Consider the following 25,000-nt stretch of genomic DNA (forward strand, 5'->3'; position numbering starts at 1 on the left):
ATACTTTACACCTCTCATGAAATTATGATCTCGACTAATAAACTTTTGATATTATATAAAAGAAAATATTCAATATAGACAAAATCCATTTTATGATGAGGTATAGCACGAGTTTCAATTGAACAACACCTAACGAAATAAGAAATAAACCTTAAGATCTATATAAAAATGGTAATATTTGACAATTTCCTTTCTTAGGTAAGTTCACATACTGTGAGGTAATACCTTTACAATGATCATCATTACAAACAAGTTACTTCAGTGGTATCAAAGCCAGCAGGGAATGGCTTGTAAAAATGTCGACCGTAAAATGTTGTCAACTTGATACGTGCAAAGGTAAACATTTCCTTTTCGGCTCACATTTTACCAGCTGTTGATGTGAGATCTACTCTGAATCCCTGTTCAACTTACGAAGAGAGTCTATCTCGTCAATATCTTAATAGACATTCAACCTTAAGAGAGAGAGAGAGAGAGAGAGAGAGAGAGAGAGAGAGAGAGAGAGAGAGAGAGAGACCTCCCACTACCAAGTGACTGAGTATGCATCACGCACGCACTCTCCGTTACCATGGTAACCATCAGCTGGTGAGGGAAGACCGGAGAGTAGTAAAGACGGGAGACTAGTAGAGAGAGAGAGAGAGAGAGGGAGAGAGTTTCAAATGTAACATGAGAACAAAATGCAGTCAATAAGAGGAGGGCAAACTGAAGGTGGTTAGCTTGCTAAAGAGGTTCAATATAGTAATGGCAAAGAAAAACGCATAAAGTAGATGAGAGGGTAAGGTGTTCATTATGATCGACCAACAAGTATTAAAATATTGGTTACGAATGTATTGCGGTAATAGTTATAGTTTTCCCATTAAACGGAGTAAAAAAAATATGATTGGATTTATATACCTTATCATTCTCACCAAGTTCCCTTGATGTAGGCTACATAGATTTCAGACCGTGTTCTTTATTTAAATAACATATACATCGCGCAAGCATAAACACGCCATCGATGACTTAATCACTAGGTGCTAGCTCTACCTCTGTAAGAAAACATTACGGGGAAATGCTCTGGAATAGATCTTTCTAAAATTTCACCCATAATTAGTTGCAAGTGAGAAAAGCGACGATTTTGTCAGGTCCCAAAATTAATTTCTATGCCAAGAATACTTTTGATTACTTGTCCTTACTGTGAGGCCAATGCCATGAAAGCAAGTGGTATCAATTTCAGAATTATGATAAATTTTCATGATTTGCACTGTGACGTCACTGATGCGCGTCGACTGTGCAGTATACTTAATTATTATGTTTTGACAGTAACTTGTTCATATGCTGGTGTTCACAATTTGCTTACGTGAATATATATATATATATATATATATATATATATATATATATATGTATATATACATATATATATATACAGTATATATACACATATATATATGCATGTATATATAAATGTGTGTATGTATATATATATATATATATATATATATATATATATATATATATATATATATATATATATATATATATATATATATGTATATAAACGAGTGTATACCTGTGCGTATATATATATATATATATATATATATATATATATATATATATATATATATATATATATATATATATATTTATATATATATATATATATATATATATATATATATATATATGTGTGTGTGTGTGTGTGTATAAACGAGTGTATACCTGTGCGTATATATATATATATATATATATATATATATATATATATATATATATATATATATATGCTTATATATTCACATATATACATGCACACATACATATGTGTAATTATTATTATTATTATTATTATTATTATTATTATTATTATTATTATTATTATTATTATTACTGAGCTGTCTATATCGAATTTAAGTTACTGATCACAACTTTAATGAAGTTGTTATCCGTTAAATATGGATTTTGAAATTCATTTGAGATAAAAATCTTTATTTATATTTAGTGTTTGAAACATACAATCAGATTTACGAATTTTGTGAAATGTGATTGAGCTGGTGGGCGAAAAGTCATTCTGCTAATACGTACAGATGGGAACAAGTTCTGTTGTGCCATGAGATACCAGTTATCAAGATAGAAGAAGGTAAGTCAAACTATATAAAAAAATGATTACTTAGCTGAGGTGGTATTTTCAGTTAACTTACACGATTTGATCAGATATGCAGATTTCCCCACTTGACCACGTTTTGAGAGAGAGAGAGAGAGAGAGAGAGAGAGAGAGAGAGAGAGAGAGAGAGAGAGAGAGAGAGAGAGAGAGAGAGAGAAACACACACAAAAACGGCATCACTGGTGACGAGCACCTATATTGTTTCATATAGGTAGTCTAATGACAAGTGCATCGCCCAGTCGCTGTGCTCCTGTGATGTCACAGAGCGTGGCGAAATACGTGATCAGATCCCTTGGTGAACACACCTTATGTTATTCCGTCTTGCAGTCATGGTCTCTCTGAATGTTACGATCTACAGTAAATCAGGAGTTCTCTTGAATTCATTCGTTTTCCCAAGTGATTAACAATTACAAAGTCTCAGCATTATGCCCAAATGTCTATTTGAATATAACTAATAACATGTAAAGAACTTGGTTACTGTGTTGGTCTTCACGGGTCATTTTCAGATTATTTTACATTTTCTTTTAGTTATGGAAGCAAATGAAAAAATGCCTACATAGACCTGCCAGTTTTAAATTAGTTTAGAACTAAAAGTATTCTACTTTCATTTTCCATACACACAAGGTCTCTCTCTCTCTCTCTCTCTCTCTCTCTCTCTCTCTCTCTCTCTCTCTCTCTCTCTCTCTCTCCAACCCGTACAAGATTGAAGAAGGAAAAACATTAATAAAAATTATAATAGGCATACCATAAAATCTAAATCTCTAATAAAATATAATTATTTTTTTTGATAGGATAAGAGAGAAATTCATCAAAAACTCTATATCTAGGAGATTGCTGTTCATCCGTATATTTTGAGATCTAATGGTGATAGCTTTGGAAGTATGTTTTCTTCCAAATTGGAAATGAAGCCGACGTTTCCTACAAAGTAATCTTGTCTATTTTTGCAACTGTGGTTTCTTGATAAAAATAATAGATTATTGGATTGCGGTACGTAGACTTGGGTCAATATCTGTATGCTTCTGAAACGATACTGTTACAACTTATGAAAACTTTCATAGAGATTATGATTATTTTTCCATGTAGCCAATAATGAAAGGAAGTTTTAAGGTTTCTCCTTAAGCAAAATTATTTCATCTTAAATATATACTCTTAAAATGAAACAGTTGTACAAACTTTACTTACACCGTAACTTAAGATCGTTCTCTATACCCTGGAGATACAGTATAAACCTACAGTTAAACAAAGTTTCTTCCTTTGGGGAAGGACTAGAGAGGATAATGTTGTACCTGATCATGGTTCCTTCACTGAGTTTGGTTTCGGAGCTAAAACTATATTCTTCACGGTCAAAACCAGGAGGAATACATGCACACACACACACACAGACACACACACACACACACACACACACATATATATATATATATATGTGTGTGTGTGTGCGTGTGTGTGTGTGTGTTTGTGTGTGTGTGTCAGTGTACACGCAAATATTCTAATTCTTCAAATTTCCCAACATGATGTAAATTCGATATGAATACCAAGATGCTAAAAATCGTTTCTTTCGAAAAATGCACACCTCAATGCCTGAACTTATTATCAATTAAATATAGTCTATGAGGACGTGCACTACCATCACAGAATATATAGATAAAAAAATCAAAATAATGTCTCTATGATTTGCGTCAGAAATCTTTTCTTAGAGAAGTAAATACTTGAATGATTGGACTTGACATCAAAGAAACTTCCTGACATATATAACCTCTACTTAACTTGAAGAAGTGCTTTAGCGTTTTGTATCCGATTCTGTGTTGGATAAGGGGGTATCGGTTTTACAACTTAGATTAAGCACTCAATAGATACTTAAGGAAAACTTTCCTTTTACATTCTATCTCTCATGTTTATCTATTTCAATCAATTCAAATAAGACCAACAAAGGAAGGCGAAGATAATACCAATTCACGTCTACTGCAAGAAAAAATACATAACCAAATAAATACATTGAAAATTGATGGCTCTGGAATATATTTGTAAAACTAAAACTAAGAATGTATTAAATCATAACCAAAAGACAACAGACAAAATACAAAACTGAAAACAAAATCAAAATAATGAATTTACTCTCTCACGAAATAAAATATAGTAATTATATGGATGCAAAGATTAAGCTTCATACGGAATGAAATTCAATGTGTATTGTGAATATTTTGTTTTCGTTAGCCTATGTGAAAGTGGAAATAAGATAAAACAAACATGCATATGAATAAAAAATAATATGAGTTACAACGGGGTCCCTGATTGGAGCTATGCCGTGATCACTCTATATCATTTTCCTTTTACATCCCTAAAATCAGTAGTTTCAAACATCACTTTGAAAATCAAAAACAGATAACTTGTCAGCGGTAATATGTTCGTTCTTTCTGATAAAATTTTATTTCGCTTCTCGCATTTTTAGGCTGTTCAATATTTCAGTGTACGTAGACAACAAGCAAATGTCCTAATCAGTTGACTTTAGATCACCAGAAGTTTTCATAGAAATGTAAAAAATATGAATTTTTCTAAAACATTAAGATATCCAAAATTTCTAAGATATTATTTGGCTTAGAAATACTGAAGACCCCATTACATTACTGATGGCAGATAGATACTAAAAGATTTTGGAAGTAAACGTGTTTATGGTTAAGTGGATACGAAACAATCGGTAATAAAAAAAAGACAAATAAAAAACAATTCCTGGTGCAAACAAAAGTAACATGTAAGGGACTGCAAAATTGTCATTACACAATTAAGCAATATCTCACTTACCCCTACCAAGGAAGAACGGGATTTGGACCCAAAACAGCATTCCTCATCAGCAGCCTAACTTGTTTCATTGTAACTTTGGGTTTAGGCCTCAGCGCTTGTTAGTATTCAAGACCGATTCTTTCTCAGGGAAAGTTTTTTTTTTTCTTTTGCCGTCACTTTAACCACAAATGGCTTGCGAATGAAGTTACATCTTTCTAAAGTGAAATTTCTCAGGTGAGTAAGAGACAAAATTTTTTATGTACGACACCTAAGTCTACATCTGTTTAAGTTTGTGTGACCCAGCGAGCAAACAAATTGGGTTTCAGCAAGTACTGTTCCCCTTTATAAAGGTGAGAGAGATTTGCATGAGTGTTGCAATTTTTAGGGGTATTAATTAGTTGAGTGTGGTTGAAAAACTGTATGGCAGATTGTTAATTAATAGAATCAATGATGAAACGGAGGGTGTAATCTTAGAAGTGCAGGCCGGTTTTAGAGGAGGTAGGAGATTGTGGATAAAGTTTTTATAGTAAGGCAGATATACGAAAAATATTTAGCAAAAGGTAAGGAGGTATATTTTCCATTTATGAATCTCGAGAAAACTTATGGTACAGTTGATAGGGATGTGAAATGGAACGGAATGAGGTTACATGGAATGCAAGCAGTAAAAAGTTTATGCATAGAAAGTAAAGCGTGTGTTAGGATAGGACATAAAGTGAGTGACTGGTTTCTAGTGAGAGTGATGTCACTATGGTTGTTTAATATGGTCTTAGATTATAATGTATTGGTTGTAGTCTCGGAGGAGAAGCTGTGTCGATTAGTTACAGAGTTTTAAAGGATATATATATATATATATATATATATATATATATATATATATATATATATATATGTATATATATATATATATATATATATATATATATATATATATATATATATATATATATATACGATAGATAGATAGATAGATCTACATGGACTTATGTATATATGTATTACTACAAGAGAGTGATTGACTCCTTTGACTGGCTAGACAATACTACGTTGGGTCCCTCTTTCTGGTTACGGCTCATTTTTCCTTTCCCAACGCATACACTGAATAGTCTGGTTTATCCACATCCTTCTTCTTCACTCAAGGGGTTAACTACTACATTGTTATTGTTCAGTGGCTCCTTTCCTCTTGGTAAGGGTAGAAAAGACTCATTAGCTATCGTAAGCAGCTCTTCTAGGAGAAGGAAAATACAAAATCAAGCGATTTTTCTCTAGGCAGGGGTAGTGCCATAGCCTCAGTATCATGGTCTTCCACTGTCTTGGGTTAGAATTCTCTTGCTTGAGGGTACACACTGGCATAATATGATATCTTTTTTCTCTCCCTCTTGTTTTTTGAAGTTTTTATAGTGTATATATGAATCATATATTTAAATGCTTTTACTATTCTTAAAATATTTTATTTCTTTTGTTTATTACTTCTCATATATTTTATTTATTTTCTTTCCTTACTTGGTTATTTTCCTTGTTGGAGCTTTTCGGCTTAAATCATGCTGCTTTACCAACAAAGGTTGATCCTTGGTTAGTAATGATAATAATAATATGCATATATATATATATATATATATATATATATATATATATATATATATGCATACATATGTATATTAGCATGTTTAGACATATATACAGAAATGTCTAAATAGATATTTATATGAATATATATGTATATATGTATAAGTACAATGTATATGGATATATATATATATATATATATATATATATATATATATATATATATATATATATATAAATATATATATATATATATGTGTACATATATATATATTTATATATATAAATACATACATATATATACATATATATATATATATATATATATATATATATATATTAAATATATAATACACACACACACACACACATATATATATATATATACATACATATATATGTATATATATATATATATATATATATATAAATACATACAGTATAAACCCGTATATATGTAGTTTATACATCTATGTTTATATATGCATTCACATATATTCATATATAATTTATATATAAATAGATATTTATATCCATATATATGAATATATATATGTATATATGTATAAGTACACTATATATGTATATATATACATACATATAGAAATATTAATATATATATATATACATAATTATATATATATATATATATATATATATATATATATATATATACACGCATATATGCATATATGTGTGTAAGTGTTTATATAGTTAAATGTATACACACACGCACACACTCATATATATATATATATATATATATACATATACATACATACATATATATATATATATATATATATATATATATATATATATATATATATATATATATATATACAGGATATATATATATACAGGATATATATATATATATATATATATATATATATATATGTATATATATACATATATATATTTATATACATATATATATATATATATATATATATATATATATATATATATATATATATATATATATATAAAGTATACACCTATATAATGCAGTTCATACATCTATGTTTATAAAGGCATTTATATATATTTACATATAATTTATATATATATATATATATATATATACTTATATGTATATATATACATATATATACATATATATATTTATATATATATGTATATGTATATATATACATATATATATATATATATATATATATATATATGGTAAAAGTTAAAGTCATGAACCGTGACTCTCTAGACAATTGAAACTGTAAATTGTCGAAAGATTCACGGTTCACTAAAATACAGCCCTACCATACAATACTGCATGCATATTAGTTAAAACCATATTGAGGTTTCAGAGTTTACTAAAACACAGCCCTTTTACCCATTGTTTACTATTCCTCCAATTTTTAAATTTGCACCGCCACGTTGTGAAGTAATACAAATGGGAAATCTGTAGCATTCTAACTCTAAAGAATTCTTACAAAACTAGGATGTTACCCACTGCAAGGTTAAAAAAGCTTGTGCATATTTGTGTGACAAATGTAAAAGGAAAATTTAACTGTAAGGACTTTTTGCGAGAGAGCCATTAGGTCATAACTGAGAGTTGACGTGATTTCAACTAGCTTTATTTCAATGGATCAGGAGTTTATATACAAGCAGTTCCGAACAAAAATATCACAACTATTCTGACAAAATAATTCATGAACAGGCAGGCTTAAACAGGTTGATATCAGTGTGAGAAGTGAGTGAATTTACAAAAATTAGGAATGCTGTTACAGTACATGAGCACGTATGAAACATGTCCGGTACATGGCTTACACCCCTAAGAAAAAAAACATGTGAATTAGAGCACCCTACTCTGGAGAGGTGCACTGTAGGTGGGCCATCTTGCAGGAGATATAGAGGTTTTAGGTGATCAATGGAGACTCCGTCTTCTTCACCACGAGTGTTAGGTAATAAAGCCTTCGTTGTTTGACGTATAACGAGGAAAGGGCCCATGTAAATGGGGGTTAGCTGTGGCTTGCTGATGTCAATGCGCAAGAAAACATGAGATATTTTGTGCAAATCTGTCGGTGCTTGTAAGTCTAAAGATTGTCAGAGGAGGTTGTCAACAGAAAAAAACTTGGCAGGGACAACCAACGGTTTTCATACATCATTTCAGCTGCTGAGACATCCAAGATATCCTCAGGAGTGATCCTCGGTCCCAAAATGAACCAGGGAAGCTGAGTAAACCAGTTGGAGTCATTGCATCGGGGCATCAAAGCTACGTTGTGAGTGCAATGAAAACGTTCATTCATTTCGTTGGCTGCAGGGTTGTCGGCGGTTGTCTGATTTAAGTTGATGCCCAGGAGATTTTCTAATGATGTCCTCAATTGAGAGGTGAAATTGGTACCCCTGTCAGAAGTAAGATGGTCAGGGATACCAAATCTCACTATCCACCATCAGAGTAAGGCAGATGTCCATGAGGCATACCTTGTAGTTTGCATGGGGATAGCTTCAGGCCAACGAGTGCAATGGTCAGTGACAGTAAACAGGTAACGATGTCCTTGTTATATTGGTAGGGGACCTACTATGTCAACGTGAATATGGGCAAAACAACGCTGAGGCTGAGGATATGCAAATCTGTCGGTGCTTGTAAGTCTGAAGATTGTCAGAGGAGGTTGTCAACAGAAAAAAACTTGGCAGGGACAACCAACGGTTTTCATACATCATTTCAGCTGCTGAGTCATCCAAGATATCCTCAGGAGTGATCCTCGGTCCCAAAATGACCCAGGGAAGCTGAGTAAACCAGTTGGAGTCATTGCATCGGGGCATCAAAGCTACGTTGTGAGTGCAATGAAAACGTTCATTCATTTCGTTGGCTGCAGGGTTGTCGGCGGTTGTCTGATTAAAGTTGATGCCCAGGAGATTTTCTAATGATGTCCTCAATTGAGAGGTGAAATTGGTACCCCTGTCAGAAGTAAGATGGTCAGGGATACCAAATCTCACTATCCACCATCAGAGTAAGGCAGATGTCCATGAGGCATACATTGTAGTTTGCATGGGGATAGCTTCAGGCCAACGAGTGCAATGGTCAGTGACAGTAAAAAGGTAACGATGTCCTTGTTATATTGGTAGGGGACCTACTATGTCAACGTGAATATGGGCAAAACGACGCTGAGGCTGAGGAGAGGTGCCAATTTCTGAATCTGTGTCGATATACTTTTGAAGTTTGGAATGAAGCACAGATGTGGGCCCAATTCTTAGCATCCTTAGTAATGCCGTGCCAAATGAACTCGGTCTTCAGTAGCTGTGTAGTAGATCTGTGCAAGGGATGCGGAATGCCGTGAATGAAATCAAGCACATGTCGGCGCATGGGAGCGTGTATCCATGGTCGTGGTCTACCAGTACTGACATCAGAGAGGAGGGTGGAGTTGGAGTCATTGAAGGGGATATCTTCCCAACAGAGGGATGTGCAGTATGTCCTACATGCTTGATATTCTGGATCTTTTTATTGGGCTTCTGCCAAGGTGATATAATTCAATCCCAGGTGAATGGGGACCAATGATCTTCTCGACGGCATCGACAATGGGATTCATATCCCCAGGGATGTGTCGAAGGATACAATTATACTCAGCCACGGCAGAGAGATGTCAGCATTGACAGACGGACCAAGGATCGGACTGTCGAGTGAAAGCTTGCACCACAGGCATGTGGTCCATGCGAATGATGAAGGGTGTACCTTCTAAGATGGGGCAAAAGTGACGGACAGCTAAATGCATCGCCAGAAATTAGCAGTCGAAGGTAGGGTACCCAAATTCCGCCTTGGTCAGTTTTCTACTGAAGAAGGCCAATGGGCGGGCCGAGTCATTAATCATCTGCTCGAGTATTCCATCAATAGCAATGTCACTAGCATCAGTGGAGTAAAGGAGAGGGTCATGTGGCACGGGAAAAGTGAGAACAACAGCGGTTGATAAGACTTTCTTTGCATTGTAGAAGGCCACTTCTTGAAGGGTACCCAACTTCAGGTGATGGCTGGCAGGAAATAGTGACAATAGTTGATCATGTCCAAGAATTCTTACAGTACTTTGACGGTCGAGGGCGTAACAAAGTTCTGAACGGCTGCTACATTCTCAGGGAGGGAGTAGACTCCTTCAGGAGTAATGCGGTACCCTAAGAATGATACTTCGTTGGCGCCAAAGGTACATGTGTTGTACCAGACTACAAGGCCTTTCTGTTCTAGGCGGTCGAGCCCGATGGGTAGGTGATGGAGGTGTTCCTCTTTGGAGGAAGAGAACACAATGTAACATATATAGAAGGGGAGGTCCCATAAGATGCCATCCATGAGGCTTTTAAATGTGGTCCCAGCATTATGAAGGCCAAAACAGTTGTAATTAAAATTGTATGCACCGAAAGGGGTGGTGATGGTGGTCTTGGGGATATCCTCTGGGTTTATGGGCACCAGATAATACCCTTTTAGGAGGTCGAGCATTGAGAAAACCTTTGCTTTATGAAAGTAGTAGGTAATGTCATCAATGTTTGAGGTAAGGCAGTGATCCGGTTCTCCCTACACATTTAGAAGCCTGAATCCCCACAAAGGTGTAGGGAGCCATCTTTCTTCAGGACAATGTGCAAGTGCTAAGACCATGGACTTGAGGCCTATTTGCAAAAGCCAATTTCTTCCATTTCATTGAACGTTTGTTTAGCACTTGCCAAACGATCCCAGTTCCAGATGCCTGAATCTGGCGAACACTGGGGGCCCCATTTTCTAGATATGGATATAAATACCGTGTTTGGTGGGAACTGTGGGCATTTGGCGAAATTCTTAATGGAAGACTAATCGTCAGTGAACGACATCAACCAGGCGGTAGTAATGTGTGAGGATATTTGTGCCGAGGATTGGCAATGTGACGTTAGCAACTAGAAACCTCCACTAATAATTGGCATTTCCAAATGATAATGTGAGGTTCTCGTAACAGTAAGGTGGGTATTGCAAAGAGAAACTTCCAAATATATTTCGCACTTCCAAACAATAATGGGAGGGGTTTCATAACCGTAGGTGGGTATCGCAGATTCAATGGCAGCAACCAGGCGGACATCGTGTCCTGGAGAGTGGCTTTGGCACCCAGGTCTACCGAAAATGCACGCCCATACCTGCATAACATAAAAAGAAAATATTTGTGACAGGGGAGACCACCACCACAGGAGATGGTCTACTCACACGTTCACACATTTTTTCACAGCAGTCTAGAATCTACAGTGGTAGGTAATAGCATAACTGTGGCAGATGAGCATCACTGAGTGGCTGTAGAGGTCATTAGTTGGGGCCTAAGCGAGTGGTGGGTGGTAAGTGGTGGGTGTTGTGTGGCTCTATCTCCGATATGGCATGTCACGGGGTGGCCGTCTGTGTCCTACCACATTCACGTCAACTTTGGTCGATGTTGAATAGTTATCCACTTCGTCAGGAGTGGAGTCATTGATGGAGTTCTTGAAGGTTGTGAAATGGCTGTCCATAAAGGCTTCGACTTTGGTCATTAGGTTCTTCATGGGTAAAATATTGACAACGGGTATGATAGTGCGTACAGGTTCGGTTAAGTGTCATACCCAAAGGGCTCGAAGTAGGTTCCCATTATGAGGGGAGCCATCTAGTGTATGTTATAGGCGAGTGATACTGGTCATATCTTTGAGGACGAGCAAAGTCTTTTGGTCCCCCAACAGTTGTTGAGAGAGCTGAAAAAGCATGGCTATACAGACGGCTGGCGATGGTGAGTACTGCTCCATGAGGTATGTTGTGCGGTTGTGCTACAGAATTGGGGTGTCCCCTTGCTAGCAAAGCCAATTCGATATTTCCGAGAAAGTGTCCTTGGGGATCCCCGTGAGAACATAGTCGGCGCTATTGCTTGACTGAGTCACGCCATTGATAACAAACTGGACTTTGGCACACTGGAACCAGGCAAATGCTTCTCTGCTGGCAAATGGCAGCAGTTTCATCGAGTTGGTGTGTGTCAAGGAGGCAGGTTCGGTGGGCGGCAACTAACTTTATTTTAATGGATCTTAAGTTTATATACTAGCTGTTCCGAGTAAGAAAGTCACAAATATTCAAAGAAAATAATTCATGAACATGAATATATATACAAAAACAGAAATATAGTTACAGTGTAACTCGTGGGATACAACATTCACCGCTGATGGACTTCCTCTCTCTGGTGATAATCAAATACCATTATCTTCTTTTTTTCCTTCCGCTGATAATGGGCAAATGTTAATTATGATAATCTTATTTTGAACAATAATGCATAATAAGGCAACATACCAGGAAGGATATTTACATTAGGATCCCCCTTATGGCTAAATAAACTGTTTGTGATGTTTGCCAAGACAGAGCGTATTTGATATTAAAGGGTATTTGTGTTATATATATATATATATATATATATATATATATATATATATATATATATATATATATATATATATATATATATATATACATATATATACATATATATATATATATATATATATAAATATATATATATATATATATATATATATATATATATCTATATATATATATATATATATATATATATATATATAGAGAGAGAGAGAGAGAGAGAGAGAGAGAGAGAGAGAGAGAGAGAGAGAGAGAGAGCCAATACATCATCTATGGATTTAGTTAGTCTATCGAAAGTAGAAAGCAGAGTTGACAGAATTGATAATTGGAATGTTAGAACCACGAATCGGAGTGGATGTTACAGCAAGGGGTGAATGAATTTATGAAATATAGTTTGGATATCTTGGCTTTAAGTGAAACACGTTGTAAGGGAATTGGTAAGGAAACCTTTGACCAAGGCGATATATATATATATATATATATATATATATATATATATATATATATATATATATATATATATATATAAATATTCAGGAAGAACGGATGGAGTTGGACGAGAAGGTCTGGGAATGATGATGACACCAAGAGCAGAAAAGGCTTTAACTGAGGAGAACTGTAAATAGTAGATTTTTGTTTGCAAAGTTTAAATCAATTTGAGTATAATAGTTTGTTATGCACCAACAAATGATTCCCTTGAAGAAAGGAATGAGAGTGTAATAGATGAGATCCATAAGAGAGATATGAATATTGTGATTGGTGACATCAATGCTAAAGTTGGAAGGAATAATCAAGGTATAGAGAATTTGATGGGTGTAAGGGTCTTGGCGAAGTTACAAATGAAAATGGATCACATGTTATAAGCTTCTGTTCAATAAACAATTTTGTCATTGAAGGTACTCTTTTTCAAGCACAAGGACATCCACAAATATACATGGACCTCAGCATGTAGCAATTACAAAAATCGAATGGATCACATAGCAATTAATAAAGAGAGGTGGAGGACTCTGAGAAATGTAAGAAGATATAGAGGTGCAGATACTGGTAGTGATCACTAGCTCCTTATTGTCACACTAAAATTAAAACTGAAAGGACCCAACAGATATGAAGATAGAATACCCAGGTTTGATACAACTAAGCTCCTAGAAGATGAGCGCAGCGAATCATTGGTAATTAAATGTAGAATTCGATTTGTAGTCTTAGATGAATATCATCCTGTTAAATAATATCATATTGGCAGGCCTGGTTACAGCAAAATATATTAATAATAATTACAAGAACATGAATAATTAATATCAATAAAATTAATCATAATAACCTACCTTGACCTCTTAGGCAAATACACAATGAATCCTTTATATAAAATAGGTGAATGCCGGCTAAATTCAGAAATATGTGCATAGCAAGTTTCTGCGGAAGATAAAGTAGTAAGTACAATTATAAAGTAGTTTAGCCAAAAAAGGATACTTCCATTCTACGACGTCGATGCAGACTTTCCTGAGGGGGTTCTTGAGACCGAGGCAGAAGAGAGCTCTCACGGGTCGGTTTTCGGGGGGTTTGCCAACTGGCCTACGGGGCGGAGGCCTCTTCCGACCCTGCACGTTCAAGATCAAAGTAGTAGGAAGTCCAGGTGGTGGGTTGTTGTTGCGAAGGACAGGATAAAATGATACGGTATGGGGAGGGAGAAGGCACAGGGGGGCAAAGGCAAAAAAAGACGTCGCCAGGGATTCGACAGTCATTTCAGGAACCGAGGGTGTAGAGAGATAAAACACAATGAGAATAAACCAAATCATTCAAACCCAGTAAAATCACACCAGAAAGGAAAAATGGAAAATTGGTTTGTGGAAATTAGTCGCCGTAAGAGAGAAACAAATAAACAAAGAGGAATAGGGCAAAGAATTATGGTTAATAAGGAATAACAAGAAATTGATTGGAATTTAACAAGGAGAGGAATGGGTAACATAAGCGCAAGTAATGGGTCAAATAAGCATAGGCAATGGGATCAGGTTTGAGGGGATTCATGGGTAGCGTGGAGTCACAAAAAAAAAAGGGGGGGAGGAAAAAAAATCATTAGTACATATCCATATAAAGCGATCAATTTCCTAATTTATATGATGCCTGGAAAATTTGCCTTGTAATTTCTGGCGTGTTCTTAAAACCCCTAGCTAGACCTTCTGAATTAAGCCTTGCATGTGAACAATAGGTCGGGTAGAAGTGTGAAGCTTTTCTAATAGTGAATAAAGGGCTGTGTTAAGAGAGTAGTATCTTTTTTTCTTATAAAAGGTTCTACAAAGATTTTCTCTAATATTACTCTGCTTGTAACAAACTACAAAATCATTCAGTTAGTGAAGAAAATAATTGTCCAAAGCTTTATATTCTCAGTATAATTAGAATACTGTTACAAAAAATAATATATTATCTACCTTACTGTGTATACTTACTATTACTCTGCATATCAACATTATATATATGCATATAAGTATACTTATACATATATATCTAAATATGAAGCCATATATATTTGTGCAAAAATACAATCGAGACTGAGGCAATTCCACTGTTCTAAATCTACACACGGAAGAAGCAGTAAACTAGATAAGCTAGAGCACAAATATAATGAAAACGTACAAAATGTTCTACTGTGTAACATATGGAACAATGAAAATTAGACAATTTTCTTTTACGAAAAGAACTTTAAAATGGAGGGGTTGAGTTGTCATATAGTCCTTTTATTGACTGGAAAAATATTTTTCAAATGGAAAATCCCATTTCATACATAACAATAATGGTGGATATTCTACTGGGTCTTGTGTTTGTGGACAATGCAAGATCCACTCATCCTTTGTTCTACTAAGATTATTTTTGTGAAGTTGAGGGTAAATGGAAGTGATGGTTGGAAAAGATACCACATGCTTAAAAAATTAATTATGAACTAGAAGTTTCTCAATAAATAGTCTCAAACAACATACTGTTCTGAAAATAATCACTCCAATGAATATTTTCATATTATGAACATTTTGATTACGAAAATAATGTACACAACTATGAAAGAATCTGTGACTGCGGGAAAGACGAATCATGGAAGGTAAAAATATACCTTAGGTTGGTAAACTTCACTGATATTTGAGAAAAATATATCTATCTATATAAAACTACCGATCAGCTGTACATAATACAATATTGTCTGTTGTTTGAGACTTTTATTGCTTGCGAATCTAAGTATGAAACAGCAAAATTCTAAATAAAGGAAAGAGAGAAAACGAAGAGATAGTGCATAGGAAAATATTTCAGCAAGGCTTTTTCTAATAATCTAAACACCAATTAGAATAAGGCAGTTATGAGATCACAAGTAGAGCAAGATAAATAACCCTTGATAATTATCGACTTTTAATAATAGTTTGCTAAAAAGATTTGCATTGAATACTACGTAAAGGAAAATAAACAAGCATGGAGAATTTAACAAAAAAAAGGCCTTCTGGACAACTCAGTTTACCTGAACTGTTTTTAAGTTTACAAATTATGTTTATAGTCATATCCACAATAAATGGTCAGATACAGGAACACCCATTGGTGTTAATAACGGACATTGTTTAGATATAATAAACTTCAGACATCAGTTGCTGGAACAGACCGAAGTCTCCTTTGGACGATAATCATCAAGGTTTTGAGAAAATAAATGTCTAAAATAAAGAGGGAAAGATGCGATACAATAATGCAGCATGTCTTACCATAACACCTGACCTCTGCAACATTAACAATAATCCTTGTTAAAGTGCAAGATATTTTGAATGCTGTGTCTCTACTTCCGTGTTCCTCATTATAAAGAAGGATTTAGGAGCTAACTTAATTACCTAAACCTATTATCCAGAGGCAAATGTATTAATTTCCAAAAATGAGTTTTGGATTGTCATAGTTATGACACTTTTTTTCAAGTAACTGTTTAAACTTTTTAAATGCAGTAATGTATAATACATTATGTAATAATTATTTATCCATAAATATATAATACTGCATATGAAATCAATATTAATTATTAATTTAATCACACGATTATTTAGATGTCTAACGAGTTTTCAAGACAAGTTAGGTTACCAGCTTCGTAAAACCTATTGTAGCCTAAATAGATACAAAGCGTATGGTAAGGATTTAACAACTTAGGATTCCTGTAATTGTGCAGCTTATTATCTATCAAATTAAGTTTGAATGATCCATGCCATTTGAAAATTTCGAAACTTTTTAAACTGATGACTGTTCTAAAAAGTAAGCTGACTACGGACTAATATACATGTCGTAATTTTTCCAATGATAGGTAAATTTGAAACGAGTATAGGTTCAGCTAACAACGAGCAGTACTAAAATCTTCTCGAATTAATTGATGGAGAAATGTACATCGCTAAAGAGATACAGTATAGTATGGAGAGTAACCAGTCATATTCCTATCAGATTCCCATATTTTCTCACTAATTTGACAACACTAAGCATATTATCCATCACACTCCTATATATGTGGACGGGAGTGGATTAGAAAATTTTGGGCACAGACCAAATAAAAGAGATATAATAAATCACCTGGTAATTAATATAGTATTGTGTGTAATTTCTACATCGCCTACTGCTTGTGCCAATAACCCCCTTTAACAACATAGTGGCGGCAAATCTACATAGTAGATTGCTGATATTTTAGAGTGAGTCTGGAACAATTACTGTTATAGAGAGTTCCTGAGCGATTGTGAATACAGAGAATTGACTTTTATTTTTCGATTAGAGAGGAAATATAAAATCAGTAACTTTTAGAAGTCACAATCCAGTGTTTAAAACAATATGGCAGAAGCACATTTCAAGTGGCCAACGTTCCTCAGTACTCACGATCCTAATTTAAGTGAAAGTTATAGAAAATGGCGTCGCTGGTCAGATGTTTATTTGGTTGCATCCAGCGTGTCTGCAAAGAAGAAGGCTGTCTAGCCAGCATCTATTTTATACTGTGTGGGGAACGATATCATCTTGGCTTCTGAACACTTTCCTTAGGAAAAGGGAAATGGAAACGCTATGACAGAAAAAGCAAGGAAGGAGTCAGATAAGTTATTGCTCATGAATCAAGGGTGTTGTGATTTCGCACCCTTTTTGGAATATGTCCTGGTCTACACCATTTGATGCTTTTCTCTCTAGACTGTAAAATAAAGCAATGCAATGTTACTAAATTGAATCTAACCAATTCAGTGTTGCTTCAGGACTTAGATTTATAGAAGGTTTACGATATTTGCAGAGCTTATAAACAATCTAGACATGGCACAACGAAGAAGAAAAATGTTATGGAGAGTAGATTTAGGTAAAGTGATTTTGACTGTCAACCCAACAGTGACCCCAAAGATACTACAATGCAGGAATATCCCTATTTCTGTATCAGATGAGGTGAACGCGATATGTTGAATTCAAAAGATATCACTGGAGTTTGTATGATATAGTAAATCCTTTAGTTCATTCCTCTCCGAACCAACCTTGCTAAGGATCTAGAGCCAAACCATAAGTTTCTAAGGAATGTTTATGAGAAGGTTCGAGCATGAATAATGCACTACTCAAACAGAGAAGTATGCTAAGAATCCGTTAGTCCTGTTAAAGTGATGTTTGGCAGGAAAATTGTGACTCAACTGCCTGTGAAACAGATGAAACACTCAGTAAAACTTGGAGACTATGTCTGGAAAAGGACTGATATAAATTAACTTATATAAATGATCAAGTCTAACTTAATCTAAATGCCTTTTGGAAATTATAAAGAATAAGAATTTTCATAGAAACTGAAATTTTGATCGAGGATAAGTAACTAACAGTTTGATGTTAATAAGATAAAGCGTTGATATTAATTAAAAAAAAAAAAAGAGGGATGTTGACGATCTACTGTACATGCGTACTGCAAACAGACAATGCTGGATGTATCCAGAACCGCAGTGGTCCTCTAGTTGATCGTTTGTTTATATGTTTAAGGGTCCACCAGTTTTGGTATGATTCTAGTATGCTCCCTATATCATTCAACCAGTTGGTTAGTTGTATCCACATAGTGCTCTTTCTATATTTTCTATATCATAAAATAGTGTATCTACCAAGATATAATAAACCACATGATAATTGCTATAGAATTGTGTGTCATATCTATATCACCTACCACTCATGCCAAAATTCCCTATTTATTAACAATTTATCAGTTCATCTGAAGGCCAACAGATATTACCACTTCCTAACAGCAGCCATGATGTGCATAATGAAGAGAGAATGCATGGCCACTCTGACGAGTAGTTAAACAAGAATAATAGGGTATAAGAAAACTATATACTAGAAAGCAATTCTGCTGTCTAAGACGGATGGATACTTGACAATGGTCCTTAATGAAGTATTAAGGCTGATTTTGCGCACTCTACCACATAAGATGCAAAAGAGACGACTTAAGAGATTTGAAGTATCTCAGTCAATCATGAATCTCCTTTCTCTCAGTAGAAAATACAATCCTATTCTTTCGTCCCATAACCTTATTGAGTAAAAATTCCCATTTCCCTCTTGAAAATCTTGTTCTCTACCGAAAATTTTATTAGTCATGTGGTACCTTGTAAACATAACAGGAATAACTAGGGCAAGTGCCCTTAAATTTTCCAGTACGCTGATTCCAAAATTCAGGACACTTTCAAAAAACGAAAGTATTAAGATCTAGCTAACTACTGAACAAATATAATTAAGTGTAAACATGAGCTACATCAGTGAAGAGATGCATTCTCTAAGACATTTATATAACTATTTATATAGTTATATCTACTGTATGAGTATAAATTGACATGATACTCACAAATATGCAACCACATTTATGCAACCACATTAAAATCATGTGCTCATGCTTGCATACTGAACTGAATATTACTACTTATGAATAAAATAAAAAAAAAATATGGAAAAACATATTTATACGCATATTTTACGGTATTATTTGTGAGAATAGGACAACCAGCCGCGGCCAAATAGCTGAAGCCTAACTAACGGCAGCCAACTGGCCGCCGTAGTCAGTTGTTCTATTCCCGTCATACACCTTTTCAGGATTCACAAAACCCATGCAAATTTCCCTGAGAATAAAAAAATAAAAAATAAAAAAAATAGAAATTTAATTTTCATAATTACTGTATATATGCGTATTCCCTTGTTCATTTCCCATTAGATTACTTGGCAAGGTCGTGAAATATATAGGGTATGGGCACTCTAGAAATTATATTGTTTTAGTAATTTTTGCTAATGGCATAAAAATGTCGTTGTTTAAAAAGCCTAGTTGTTAGGAAGAATTGCCTATTTGGATAGTGATAAAGTTTAAGTTTATAGTGTAAAATGATACTCTTATTAATTCAAAGCTGCTCATTTCATGGCATAGATATGTTGTGAACCCGGGAAGATATAAAATCTACAAGTAGTCAGGAAACAAAATAATTATCTATTATAGGCTATACTAGTGTACGCGACACGTTGGAAATGACGGCTAAGTATTTAAATAGTTATGCACATGTACAAACACGCAACCCTTTCTCACCAAAGTATGGCTACTTTGACTGAGCGTGACAGGAAAGAAATATATATATATATATATATATATATATATATATATATATATATATATATATATATATATATATATATACACAGTATACTGGTGGCGTGATAGGTGACGATCTTGTCTTCCATTTGAAGAGACTAGGATTTGATCCCAGTATGGGATAGAAATTTACATATAAATATATACAGTATATGTATATATATATATACATATATATATATATATATATATATATATATATATATATATATATATATATATATATATATATATATACATACATATATATATATACATATACATATATATACTGTATATATATACATATTTATATATATATGTATATATGTATATATATATATATATATATATATATATATATATATATATATATATATATATATATATATATATATATATATACACTGTATAATAGGACACTTGCTCTTTATCATATAGGTGAGATGAAGAGAGCTTAATATGTCTAGCCTTAACAAATTTGAATTTGAAAATCAAGGCAAATGTGTAAAAACGTCATAAATTTTAACAATTGATAATCTTCAATACACATGTTAGATGATCTAGACGTTACAATAAACTCATGTTCAATATCGTCTGTAAGGTGTAATATATTTTTTTTTATATTACTAAAACTACTCATTAGTTTGTTCCTTCCTATGCTGCTTACTCTACACCTACACACAGCTGGTAACCTTTACAAAACCCTCCTGTCTGGCATATTCGTTATACCTATTACAGTAATAGTAACAATCTAATTCACAATTTCCGAATCATAAATGTTTAGAAAATCTAAGTAGAAATGAAGGAAGAAGAAGAGGAAAAAGTGAGAAAATATAGAGAAAACAACAAAAGCATCAGTGGAATTCATGCCTCGTGCGTAGTGCCGTCGGTGGCCGCCGTTGGTACCTGGGCCTGCGACATGGAGGTGGCCCCACTGAGCGCTGCCTGCCACGCTGACGATAAGGGCTTCTCTCCTCCCGAGGCCGAGCCCAGCGACGCCCCTACCTCACCACCTGCGGAGGACAAAAGATGTGAAATTAATTTTTGTTTATGTTTTAATTTCATAAATTTTTAAGATACTTCCTTTACAAAAAGGAATTTCATACTTCAGGTAATAATTGCAGAAACATTACAATAAAAGAAAATTAGAGCGAGATGTAGACAAACAATTGATTAAACAATCTTCAATTCCTATTCAGTTGAAAATCATTGTCATAATAGCTAGTTAATTGGCACTCTCCATTCTCCATTCTCTAATAAACAGTCATAAAGAGGATTGGAATGAAAACTCTTTAGACGATTGTAAAACTCCCAAAATTTTGGACCAGTATATTTATACTCTACTATTTGTTTTTATTCTAACTAACCCTTATAAAATTTAAAATCTTTATTCTGAATGGTTGAATCTTACTGGAGTTAAAATTTTGCATTAATATGCATAACATATTTCATCTTCAGCGCAATTTTCTTTGTTTTAAAGAGGACACGAGGAGATATAAACAACATGGAAAACCAAAGTAGAAAGAAAGGTCAAGTCTAATTCAGTTAACAATTCATTATATACGTTACCGATACTGCTTATGGATAGATGTTGAAAGTCCAATGGTTACGCTTCACTTTACGTCAAAATGTTCAACACAGCTTTAGCTCTATTCAATATTCTCTCTTTTGTGTGAGCTTGTGCGAAAATACATTACTGTATAAACAACTATCAACTTTCGTGCTATTTGAATTCCTAAGTCTCACGACAGATGCTTTCAATTACTACGAAAAAGTATTTTCAAATTCAAGTGCGCCGTTTACTTGGACATCTTTTGATATGCTATACGATACTGATTAAGAAATTATGAACTGAGAAATTCAGAATAGATTATCAAGAAATCCAATGAGTTTCTTTATTTTCTTAGACTGTCAAATCTATAGCATTCATCAAACGAGTCATGCTTTTTTCCATCACACACACACACACACACACACTCACACACACACACACACACACACACTATATATATATATATATATATATATATATATATATATATATATATATATATATATATATATATATATATATACTTTTTATAAGATTGAATGGTAGGGAAAATATACCTAATTTTGACTTTAATTTTCATAATTTCATAACGAAAATAAATACGTAAAATTTGAGATTTCGTCATGAATTCGAGTATTATATTTGATTAAATATCACTTCCTTGAAATCTTTCGATAATTTTCAGCAAACCTTTAGGCTCAATCTGTAAATATCTTTCACAATGGAGCAGAGTTACTCACCTTAAACCGGAGATGGAAATTTTTCAAGCGTTCTATTTCTGATTACCATAGTTTTCCAAATTATCGACATCAAAGTTAATTAATTAGTATTTATAATATTTTTACCGATACAAAGTTTGCCAATGAATCACAGGATTAGGCATAACGTGGAGTATTCGATTCTAATTCAAGAAAACTATAGCCTTATGTTTTATTAGTTGTTAAAAGTATTTTATTGTAGGGCCAAAGTTGATCAATTATTTCTTATCAGCTCTCTGATGTTTTCTATTTAATTGTCGAGAACTTTTTCTAACTTATGCAACCGAATGTTTTGATATGTGGACTATAGAGTAAAATTTTATCAGAAGCTCCCATAAATCCCTATTTGGAGTGTATTTTTATGATCTGACAAAGGAATTATTCTTCGGGCTCTGAAATGATGTGCAGGTATGTAACGCCAATAACTGGCAGTTCACATACTTCCTTTTATTATCAACAATGTTAAATTTTCTTATGACCTCGGAAACAGATAAAACCAGCACATATGATAATCTGATTCACTAAATACAAGTTTACTAAAAAAACAGTGAATGCTTACATTCCTAATTGAAAAGAAAGAAGAAAAAAATCAACGTGATCTATCACCAAAGTTTTCGTTTAGACAACCATTTCCAAGGACTATGAAAATTTCATTATAAAATATGTAACACAAAGAACTATAAAACTAATTTTCATAAATCTTCCGAGTTATCTACAGCGATGGAGCATAAGACCAGGAAATAAATCAAGAGGAAAAAACTATGGGACTCTTGAAAATAGCTTCTGGGCAGTCATCCAAATTGGGTCGTTGAAGAACACATTGCAGATAACGCTGCGAGAGGACTTTTCCGACAACTACAAAAGTACCGTGAACTGCTATGCTATCACACCGAAAGGTCTCTGTCTGTCTGTCTGTCTGTCTGTCTGTCTCTCTCTCTCTCTCTCTAGCGCGCACACACATACACACACAGACACACACACACACACACACACACATATATATATATATATATATATATATATATATATATATATATATATATATATTATGTGCGTGCCTGTCTGTGTGTTTGTTTGCCTCTATAATAAAAACTAAGGAAATCAAATCATTCACAGTGTTGATTGGCCTTCCTCTAGGTGTGAAGTAAGCTGAGAAATTGACAGAGGCTGTTTATATATGAATAGAAAGGTTGATTTCCAGTTAATCTAAAGAAGTTGTGCGTTTTCATACATTTGAACTCATTGGAGATTGCCGTCTTGACCTAGGATGGTTATTTGACCGTCGGTCTTACAGTGTTATCCTTTTGCTGATCGGAATCAGAAGGGCGTTATCCACTATGTCGCCTTTCCAATGTCCTTCGGATATATTCATATTATTTGTTTGGTTTATAGTGGCCATGTCCTGTACGGACAGGCCATTTTAAAAAGCAAAGATAACTCATTCCAGTTGATTTGAAGTTTTAAGCCAAATGAAAACTTCCGAATTCTCACACACCTATCTGACAGATCTTTTGTTTCCATATAATCTTTGAGATAAAAAATGGTCAGTTGGTCTCACGTATACTTTTTCACAATCTCCACATTGTACTTTGTAAACTCCGGATTCGATGTCTGTTTTGTTATGATAAACAGTAAGAAGGGCGCTTCCCATGGTCTTAGGATATTCTTAGTTATATTTTTAATACTGTACTTTATATATATATATATATATATATATATATATATATATATATATATATATATATATATATATATATATATGGAGTTTTATTTTGTTCAGAAATCTCTTTGCTTGGTCACTATATGATCGCTATAAGATATTAAATTTAATTTGTTGATGGCCTTTTTCATGGTAAAGTAGTTAGTTCAGTGGCTTACGGATAATTTAATTTTTTACGTAGGCTAGGGAAAAGTTTTCAATTTTCGAAGAGAAAGTGAGCAAGTTACTCCAATCTTTACCGAAATATCATGGTAACAGAGGAAATAAATGTCGAAAACAGAAAATATAAACCGTGTATATTAGTAAATTAATTACACACATACACACACACACACACACACACACATATATATATGTATATATATATATACATACATATATATATATATATATATATATATATATACATATATATATATATATACTTTATATATATATGTGTGTGTATATATAATGATATATATATATATATATACACACACATATATATATATATCTATATATATAATACATTTGTAAAGGCAATATATATATATA

At 33.6% G+C, this 25,000-nt stretch overlaps 1 protein-coding gene across 8 annotated transcripts in view; it reads right to left on the bottom strand.

The window, feature by feature from the left end:
* The window catches only part of LOC137645738 (muscle calcium channel subunit alpha-1-like), a 1,524,573-nt gene that overhangs the window by 357,643 nt on the left and 1,141,930 nt on the right, over positions 1 to 25,000 (bottom strand). For 7 of the 8 annotated variants that reach the window (XM_068378633.1, XM_068378634.1, XM_068378636.1 and 4 more), the window contains 2 exons: positions 21,304 to 21,446; positions 14,301 to 14,428 (listed from right to left, as the gene is read on the bottom strand). In XM_068378633.1, coding sequence (XP_068234734.1) covers positions 14,301 to 14,428; positions 21,304 to 21,354 — 179 coding nt within the window. In that variant the 5' untranslated portion in view covers positions 21,355 to 21,446. The remainder of the gene's footprint in view (positions 1 to 14,300; positions 14,429 to 21,303; positions 21,447 to 25,000) is intronic. The other variant, XM_068378635.1, reaches the window with a different exon arrangement.

This window comes from Palaemon carinicauda, chromosome 8, assembly GCF_036898095.1.
Source record: "Palaemon carinicauda isolate YSFRI2023 chromosome 8, ASM3689809v2, whole genome shotgun sequence".
NCBI classification, from domain to species: domain Eukaryota; kingdom Metazoa; phylum Arthropoda; class Malacostraca; order Decapoda; family Palaemonidae; genus Palaemon; species Palaemon carinicauda.